The sequence below is a fragment of the Aspergillus luchuensis genome, chromosome 8, assembly GCF_016861625.1.
Source record: "Aspergillus luchuensis IFO 4308 DNA, chromosome 8, nearly complete sequence".
Classification (NCBI taxonomy): domain Eukaryota; kingdom Fungi; phylum Ascomycota; class Eurotiomycetes; order Eurotiales; family Aspergillaceae; genus Aspergillus; species Aspergillus luchuensis.
The window spans coordinates 2,737,024-2,746,735 of record NC_054856.1 but is presented as its reverse complement, the minus strand read 5'-3'; the positions used below and the strand labels follow the sequence as shown (position 1 = coordinate 2,746,735).

Genomic DNA, 9,712 nt, shown 5'->3' with positions numbered 1-9,712 from the left:
TTAATTTTAAATATTAAAATTAAAATAATCAAGATCAGGTCCAGCTTATTCTTTTTTATATATTTTATATTAATAATATTTATAAATAAAGTATTTTATATTAATTTTATCATAGGTATTAGCTACTTAATTAATAATAATTCTTAAAAGTGGAAACTTAGAATTCATATACTTTTTAAAAAATTTTTTATTAAAAATAAGATTTTTCATTTAAATATTTCCGTCTATGATTTCAAATAAGAATTTTTTTTATTATTTATTAAAACTACTTAGACTGGGAGTCAGAGTACTGGTTTTTAATAATAATTTTTAATTAAATATTTATATTTTTTATAATAAAGATGAAAATCTATGTTTTTTTTTATAATTTTTTAATCAAGACTTACTTTGCATAATAAAAATTATATTAATTTAATTTAAAAAATTAAATTATATATTTTTATTTTCTATTATTTATTACTGAAATAGTATATTTCTAGTTTATAGTATTTCTTATATTACTTATTAAAATTTTATAAAAATTTTAAACCTGTATTTACTACTAGCAGTTTTGATATTTTTTTAAATATTCTATATTCTATATTATAATTATATTATTAAAACCAATTATAATATTTTTTATAAAAAAAACCTTTTTTAGACTAATAATAACTCATAATAAAGTATAATTAATTAAGTTTTTTAATATTATAATCTTAAGAATATTTTTTAAAATTATATTACTTAAGTTAAAATAATGCAATTTTTTTAAAAAATCTTTAAAATTTTTATTATCTTACTGGAGAGAGTATAGTTTCTTTAAAATTTTTATTTTTTAATTTTTATTTTTATAGACTTTATTTAGTTCTTTTATTATTTTTTTATAAATAATATAATTATTTATATTTTAATATTATAATAGAATTCTTCTCTCTGTACTTTTCTCTGATTATTCAAATATATAAATTATCTGAAATATATTATCAAGATATATAATTAAATTTATAAAAAATTTAAATTTTAAATATATTTTAAATCTAAAAATTTTTCTTATTATATTTATTAAAAGGCTTGGTTTCCGGATATATAAATCTTAATTATAGAATTACATATTAGAAGAAGAAAATAATATTTTTTCATAATTTAATAATATATCAATTCAGCTATTCACACTTATTCTATTAAATTTATTAATAATAATTTTATTAATTTATTATTTATTATTTAATTTCTTCCAACCTGCTTATGAGATCAGTAAAAAATTATAATTATATTATATTATTTATTATTCTTTTATTTTATTTTATTTTAATATATTTTGTTAGCTGCACGGTCTGACTCTATTTTATAAATTATTTAAAAAAATATTCTTAATATTAAGAATTATCTTTTAATTCTAAGAGTACATTACCTGTTAGATAAGAAGAAATAACTGCTATTTAAAATAGACTCTCAGAGTTTCTAAAGTTTTATATATCATGGTTAGTCAGCACGCAGCAACGAGGCTGGGTAGCTGAGTCCTCCAGTAGGGACCTGTCCCATAACAAGTAAGAATAATAATTAATATTATTTCTAAATTAATATAATTACTAAATATCTTTTTTTATTATTTTTACAAATAACATCTTTCTTAGATAATTAAAGTAGAAGAATTAGAATATAATAAAATTTATTTATCACAGTAAAAAGACTGTTAACTAGATAAAAAATTAGTTATTTAATATAATAAATCTATTTAATAATAATACAGATAGCTTATATCTATAAAATACCATTAATTTTTAAGCAGTCAGTAGTCTTCTATAAAGAAATCAGTATTTTAGATATTAATAAAATATAAAATTATTATTAATGATCTTATAACTCCTATAACTACTATAATATGTCATCCTGATGCCTAAGGCCGCGATAGCTGGGTTATTCTATCACATTATTATATAAAGTATTTTATTTATTTTAGATTTTTTAAGTATTTCCTGTAATAGCTAATAACTGTAAAAACTAATAAATACAATATATTAAATTATAAAAAAATAATCTACTACTAGCTGAGAGCAGCCAGACTTAAACTAAAAACTAATATGATAATAAATAATATCTTAAAATTATATGACTCTTATTTTATTTATCTTATTTACTTATATTATATTATATATTTATCTTTATAGGATTATATAATCTTCTCTGAGCTTCTTCTTTTTCTTTCTTATATTAGAAACTCTTGTTACAACTTACATAGCACTAAATATGACTGTTGAACAGCTTCCACATTTTACAGAAGTATAGTCTTCATATATATATTTATAATAAAAACATATTATTCACATTATCTCATCATTATATAAACCACAATCACGCAGCCCATACAATCACGCGGCCTATATCATAAAGCTATACAGAATTTATCTTTTATAATAATTATAATATCTCAATAACTACACTTTATATAAATCTAGAATGATAAATATAGATTAATAATAATAAAACAAATATATTAGAAGTATTCAAATATTTTTGGATAATTGATTTATATTTAATTTAGAAATATTTATAAATTATAAGTAAATTACAGGTATTTTATATTACTAGCTATTATATAATATATATAGTCATTAAATTCTAAAAAAATATTAAAAAAATTATAATCATTATACTACATCTTTAAGATAAAGTCATACGATTATATAATAGTTGAGATATTAGAGATTAAAAAAACAGCTTTTATATAGCATTAGTTGATGGGCCACACGATTGTACAGGCCGCGTGATTATGATTTGCATTATTCATCCTTATGATAATCATGAAAAAAAAATATTGTAAACTCTCAAGACCTAATACAAAATCAGGAATATATTACCAAGCAATATTATTCTATGATTACTAAAACTAAAAAATTACTAGAAACAACACTAGTGAACACTTTGGACAGCTTTAATACTGAATCTTAGGATTTATAGATGATCTATAGTATTTAGTATTAGGAATTCAACAGTATTTGTATGGCTTTAAATAATTAGGATCCCAGCGCTTCCACCTGCGGGTTGCATAGAATTTCAAGAAATATGGCCAGGGGGAGTAAGTAAAACCATAAAGCTCATTCTTTATCAGTCTTCAGGATATTCATCCCTGATATTACTGACAAATGTCCTCGTTTCCCAATCCCATCTTTTGAAATGCTTTCCCGCTACTGCCACGAGTGTTGAGGGCAATTCTGAGACCTCGGGACTCATTAGCTCAATATTCTCCTCGGCCACATAACGAACACTTTTATCCTCAACTCTTGGGAGCAGGAGTTAGCTTTACCCTATATATAAGATCGATACTTGTAAAGGAGCTTACAGCACATGATAGAAGCTCTGGTGCCTACCACCTTGCAAGCGATCTATTCCCATCCTTCTCATCCATTGCTCACCCGCGCCGCACTCCGTGTCCCAACCTGTTATGATGGCTCGGTAATCATACCGGCGATGTCTAAATACCTGCCCAACGCGATATTTTACTTCCCTCCGCTGAGAAGAGCGCCTCTTTACCTGTTTAGGTATTTCGTCCGCCGCTCGCATCACATGGAGACTTTCCAGAATATGCTCATACTCGGGCGTTCCATGAAGCAGAGGCGCCACGTACTGTTCAATCAAGTGGATGTCGGATGGGAACTCCGTAGCAAAAAGCTCCATTAGCCATAGCAGATTATGTCTGACATCAGTAGGCCGAGCAAGATCCGAAAGCAACAAAGAGGACCAAATTGCAGCATACTTCGCACAGACGACATCCACTGGTGTTAGGCGCATATCTGGAAACTGAGACATACGTTGGACCGAGTTCAGAATGTTTTTGCTGCACCGAAGGACGACTTCTGAAGGGTGGGATTCGGCCAAGAACTTCGCTCGCTCGACCGCAGTGACACCTAAGAAGTTTAGTTGATACTCTAGATCCGTGATTGGCGTTTCCTTCTCTGAGCGGAACGGATCCATGTAAATTGGGCTGCCGCGTGTCCCGTCTTCAATTACATTATCGTCCATATCATAGCCGATGGGCGGCAGGATAATCACATGGACATGGAAAGGGAAGCCGCATGGCCGGGCGTTCAGGCCGAACCGTTCAGCAACGTAGCAATAAATAGTTGCCGAAATCAGAGGAAGTGAATTGTGCCGAGGGTCATTCAAAGCAATACCAAGAAAGTTGTGCTCCAAGCAATGGTACTCTTTTTCTTCACCAATTCCGGTGAGACTATTTGCCCTCAGGAACTTCGCAACTGCCCTGGCTTTATTACGAGACGTGAGCTGGTGGATGTCTGGACAGCTGATAGGAAGTAGCGAGGCAATCGAGTCCAGTCTATCGCTGATCTAAAATTGTATTAGATAGCAACGTCCCTTCAGGCCCTGGAGTCACTTACCTCTTCCAGACTGCCAAAATCGCTCTCGGGTCTAAAAAGGTCGAATGCACCTAATGCCCTGTATAGAGACACCTCCTCGCCATTTCTCAGTTTAGCCCATTCTTGTACAGCGAGAGCTCGATGAAGGCAAGTGAGGAGCGCCTCGGCATAATATCTTATTTCAAAGAAATATAGTTAAAACGAGATGCCGTCTCATGGATAGACAGAACAAACCTCCTTGCCAAGTAATCTTCTACACTGGATTGAATCTCAAGATTATGTAGAAGGGCATCTTTGGCATCATAACCAAGCCCTATAACCTTTCGAATCTTCTCGATTCTTCCCGTTTGATTTGCAAGGATGCTGTCCAGAAGACGACAGGTCTCGCGGTATCTTAAATGCTTTAGTATGTAAAGCGATTTCCAATCTACCGCAGGGATAGGGCTTGCAAGCTTTGCTGGTAACTCATGTTGCCGGGCCCAGTGCTTAAAACGGCTCAGACAATAATATCGCCATAAGAAAGGCTTTGTTGTTACCCCGCGAAATCGGCGAGCTGTCTGTTCTAATGCGGCAGCGGAACGGGGTGGGCAGTAGCAAAGAATATGATGTAGTAACTCTTCGGGGAAATAGTCCAGAGACGGAACCATTCCGGTACATGTGACACAGCAATAGACGACGACAATTGAGACGAAAGAAAGGCTGTCCTTAGACTATCACAAGTTTGTGCCGCTCATCTGTGTCCATCTGGGTGGGTGCAAATCGGAGCCAAGCGAGCTCGATCCTGAGCGGGGAGTTCTGCCGTACCAGTGCTCTGTGCCCCATCTTTTATAAACAATCTTGACACTCCTGCGCCAAATCCATTCTTCACCTCCTCACCACGGAAGAAGACTTTTTAGTCAGACTCATGGGGCAATTTCAGTCTTCGACAAGCGAAGAGAACGCCAGCTCTTCGGCTGGATCACCTGATAAGAAACTTGATTATTACGAACTTTTACAGGTGAATTGGGACGCATCTGCAGAGGAGTAAGCTTGCCTTGCCTGTCGGTTTTTCTAAATCTTGCGCATGAATTGTTATTTGTGAAGAGAGCACGCAGAATGGGGAAGGAGAATTGAAGGCGGGCCTCGAAGGAGAGACTTGGTGGGATGAGCAGCGAAGGTATCCTGAAGCCACTAACACCCCTTAATCCCTTTAGAATCAAAAAGGCGTACAGAAGAAAAGCCCTTGAGTTGCACCCGGACCGAAACTATGGAAATGTGGAATCTGCTACAAAGCTTTTTGCAGAGGTCCAGTCTGCTTACGAGGTGCTTTCAGACCCTCAGGAGCGTTCGTGGTACGATACTCATCGAGATGTCTTGCTAGGAAGCCAGGGTAGTTCTGGCAACTCTGGCAGTCCACATAGTTCGCGCACGACTACTGCAGACGATGTCTATAGGATCTTCTCTAGGTTCAGTCCACAGATGGAATTCTCAGACTCCTCGGATGGCTTCTACGGTGGTCTTCGTGAGGTTTTCTCACGACTTGCCGCGGAAGAAGAGATCGCTTGCCGTGGGGAGAATGTGGAAATCATTTCTTATCCGACGTTTGGGTGCCGGGGGGATGATTTCGAACGAGTTGTACGCCCATTCTACGTTGCATGGGGCGGCTTCTCAACAAAAAAGTCGTTTGCATGGAAAGATGTCTATCGTTACTCAGAAGCTCCCGATCGTCGTGTTCGTAGACTGATGGAGAAGGAAAATAAGCGCCTGAGGGAGGAAGGCATCCGTGAATTCAACGATGCTGTTCGATCACTCGTAGCTTTCGTCAAAAAGCGCGACCCGCGATACAAAACAAGCACCCAAAGTGAGTCACAGCGCCAGGAATTCCTCCGACAATCTGCCGCCTCCCAAGCTGCGAAATCAAGGGCAGCGAATCAGGCTAAGCTGCGAGACCATATCACGCAAGACTGGGCAAAGTCAGAGGAATTTGAAGATGACGAGACAGTGAGTAGTACTGAGACAGAACCGGAAGTCTTCGAATGTGTTGTGTGCCGCAAAAACTTCAAGAGTTTGAATCAGTTTGAGGCACACGAGCGAAGCAAAAAGCACGTCAAAGCTATTAAGCAGCTTCAAAAAGAAATGAGAAATGAAAACAAGCAGCTGGGACTAGCCGGAGATTCATCAGAGTATGAAGCTCAGGCTGCTATGACATTTGTCCCGGATGATCAAGCTATGCGTGTATCGAATGCCGACAGCACACCATGCAGATCCACGTCAGGCAACACACTCGGCATTGATGATAATGAAGGTGGCATACCAGCACCAAACAATGCCGGTGAGAGCCAGGGTCAACGCGTATCTCACGAAAGCCTACGGGGATATATCGACCAAAACTCAGAAAGTGAAATTGACTATGCATCAAGAGAGGTTGTCGAGGGTCGACTCCAACTGACCAGTGATTCAACGCAGGATACGACAGATGCGGCTGCTAGTCTGTCTTCAGATTTTACGCATCTAGAACTTGACCCCTCCAAGCCAGCCGTTCAGAAATTGGGCAAGGCTAAACAAAAGCGCTTAAAAAAAGCGGAACAGGCAAAAGGACAGTCCCTAGGCACGCAGTGTACAACATGCAGCGCTTCCTTTCCTTCACGGACCCAACTTTTTTCACACCTAAAAGAGTCTGATCACGCACAGGTGAAAGGGGTCACTCGGCATAGAAAGAAAAGGGTTTAGAAATTTTACTTTGATAACTTGGAGATTCGCGCCTTCCAAGAGCTTATATATCAAGACCTGGCACTAATCGTGGCCTTATATCATATACATATTTCATTATCAGAGATACAATACCACTATATCGGATACTATGTTTACAAGTATTTCTCTAACAAACCAGTTGACCTCCAATCATAGCATGTAGGTTGAGGAAGACAGAAAAATGGAGAGGAAAGGAAGCTGAGAGTACCAAGTTGCTCTGACTATCGCTTGCACATGCTACTTATCCTAACCCAGCCCTCGAGTTCTTCACAATATGTGCAACAGGTTGAAGAATACCTTTGTTATTCATAGAACCAAGAGGAGTGCCAATGCTCCATCCCATTTTCTCAAGCATAGCCCTGCCCTTATTCTCGGCACCGATTTCAGGTGCCGATCCTCCGACGACATCACCATCCATGTAGGAAACAGTTGCGTCGGTTCGCCCGCGGCGCGACTTGCTAGGCTTGCTCGGCTTCGAGTCGCGGGATTTGAGCCCGCGTTGCCCACGCCCATTTGATAATATACGTTCCATTTGAGATATTGTTTTGGATGAATATGCAGGAGTCCGTGAGGTCTTGTTTACGATGGGAAACCTCGAAGACCCCTTGCCTCGAGATTGCGATTTCATAGACAAGACATTGGCCAGCTCGTGGACCAGTTTGCGGTGTTGCTTCGACATGGGAGGCAAAGCCAAGCTGCAAAGAAAAAGCGTCAGATATCATATACCAGAAGCAGTCTGATTCACTGAGAAGGAGGGAACATATGTACCTATTCCTTGGTGAGAGGAGGAAATGTCGAATTTCGCTTCTCAGGTCCTCGGTGCCTATTCCATTGGAATATTTGTCTTTCAAGGACGGGTTTTGGCGGCCCCGGCCTAATAGGCCCTGGGAGCGCAGCTCTTCGCGTTTTTGCTTTCTAGCCTTTTTCTTTGCCCTGTCGTTTTGCCAGGCATTTATCAACTCGGACTCAAGTTCACTGTCTGATAGACTAATGTCCAAGGACCGGCCCTTTCCTTTAGACTTCTTTTTCACACTTGGTCGGTTGAAGTCCATAATATCGAATCCATAGTAGGGATCAAATTCCAATGCATCAGCAAAAGCCGTCGCAGACGCAAAGAAGCTGTTACCGTCCGCGTGCAGGTCCTGCTTGAATTCAGTAATGATATTTCGGGATGGTTCAATTTTCGGGGGGTGGATGTCTAGCAGAAATGGAATGGTTAGGTCTCTTACCTCAGATTTGTCTTCTTCTATGTCCTCTGTGTCCGAACCGTCTGACGAAGAGGTCGAGGCGCTTTCCGTATGAGAAATTCGGTTAACGGATACCTCTTGACTGATTTCTTCGTCCAAATGATTGCAGTGACCTTTGCCCAGTTAGTAACGCCCACAGGCGTGACGACCAAGAGATTTGAGTATTTCCACTTACACTCGGAAACCTCATTTTCGCCGCACTCTTGCTCATCGCTCAGTGTCGGGTTATGGCGTTGAGCGGAAGCCTCGCTTTGCTGCAGTTTCTTCTCAGCTGCGGAGTTCAGGCCCGTAGCGGACGTTGGTATCACCTTGTCGGCATTGTCTGGCTCTTGAGCTTCAACAGAGTGCGGAGAGCTGCCCAGTATCCCCGGTATCAAGTACTCGGTGTCAATATTATCTATGTAGTCGGCGAGTATGTCATCATCGTCTCTTTTCCATTTTTTGCGCCGCCGCTTATCGCTGGTAAGCGAGAAGTAATTTGGGCTATCGTCCATTTCTTGTGGGCATGTTTCTGTCTGTGGAGGCTTGGGAGCGGGCAATGATTTGGGCTCAGAATTTGAGGAAAGAAAATCCAATTTGCTGTGCTCGGATGCTCTTGGTTGCTGACTACCGGCAATAACTTTCTGCGTCCGGATATCCGACGGGCGTGATCTGCCTTCCCCATATTGGTGTCTCCTGCCACGAAACACAACCTCATCTTCACTCGAATCGTCTTGAGACTTCTTGGAGAGATGTTTCATTGAATCCGATATCGCTGTGGATTCGAATTCGTCAAGTAACTCAACACAGAGGGGCGAGTCCTCGGTATCCGGCCTGCGTTCTGACAGAGACGTAGCCGTTGCTTGATCACAATTCTGGGTCTTCCGTGTTTCCAGACTCTCTTCGTGTGCGCTTATCTCGATTGTGCTTGGGGAGGGTTGCGTTTCACTCTCCCGGTCAATGTCCTGAGCGCTCACAAAACGGACTGTTTGGTGGCGTAGTGAGGAACCAGTCCGCCATAGGCTGCGTCCTTCAGTGTTGCGCGCTTCTTGCTGCATTGTCAAATGATTTTTGCCGAGGTCTTCAAAGAGTCAGTAATGTGACTGTAACGTGAAGTAGTGACAACTATAATACAGTACCTAGGAGATCATCTGCCACTGATTTCTGCTTCTTGTTCCGAACTTTTGCCTTGGATCGTGTCATCTTCCAGGCCTTTTCTTTCCGCTTGGCTTACTGCCTTTTCCCTTTGGCCTTATTCTGGGATATGATTGTAATCCTTTTGTCGGGTTGGGAGACAGAAAGGTGTTTCGTCGACCTGATGAGGATAAGTGACTGAAGATGGTACCTTTACTGTTTCGAAGCTTAATCTAGTCCCTCGCTCTTGGCAGTGTTATCTGCGGTCTC

General features: G+C 38.9%; 3 protein-coding genes across 3 annotated transcripts; 1 reads left to right on the top strand and 2 right to left on the bottom strand.

Moving 5' to 3' along the window:
* Positions 1–3,084: 3,084 nt before the first annotated feature.
* Positions 3,085–4,999, bottom strand: AKAW2_80975S (uncharacterized protein; the record flags this gene model as incomplete). The annotated part of the gene is made up of 4 exons (XM_041682055.1): positions 3,085–3,259; positions 3,320–4,323; positions 4,374–4,527; positions 4,587–4,999. The coding sequence occupies 4 exons, from the start codon at positions 4,997–4,999 to the stop codon at positions 3,085–3,087; spliced, it is 1,746 nt and encodes a 581-aa protein (XP_041548936.1).
* A 257-nt stretch (positions 5,000–5,256) lies between these two features.
* On the top strand, positions 5,257–7,061 carry AKAW2_80974A (putative C2H2 finger domain protein; the record flags this gene model as incomplete). Its single annotated transcript, XM_041682054.1, has 2 exons — positions 5,257–5,375; positions 5,546–7,061. The coding sequence occupies 2 exons, from the start codon at positions 5,257–5,259 to the stop codon at positions 7,059–7,061; spliced, it is 1,635 nt and encodes a 544-aa protein (XP_041548935.1).
* Positions 7,062–7,323: 262 nt separating this feature from the next.
* AKAW2_80973S (putative R3H and G-patch domain protein) lies at positions 7,324–9,511 on the bottom strand (the record flags this gene model as incomplete). The annotated part of the gene is made up of 5 exons (XM_041682053.1): positions 7,324–7,777; positions 7,851–8,224; positions 8,312–8,442; positions 8,505–9,389; positions 9,448–9,511. 5 exons carry the CDS (start codon positions 9,509–9,511, stop codon positions 7,324–7,326), a joined length of 1,908 nt encoding a protein of 635 aa, XP_041548934.1.
* Between the last annotated feature and the right edge of the window lie 201 nt (positions 9,512–9,712).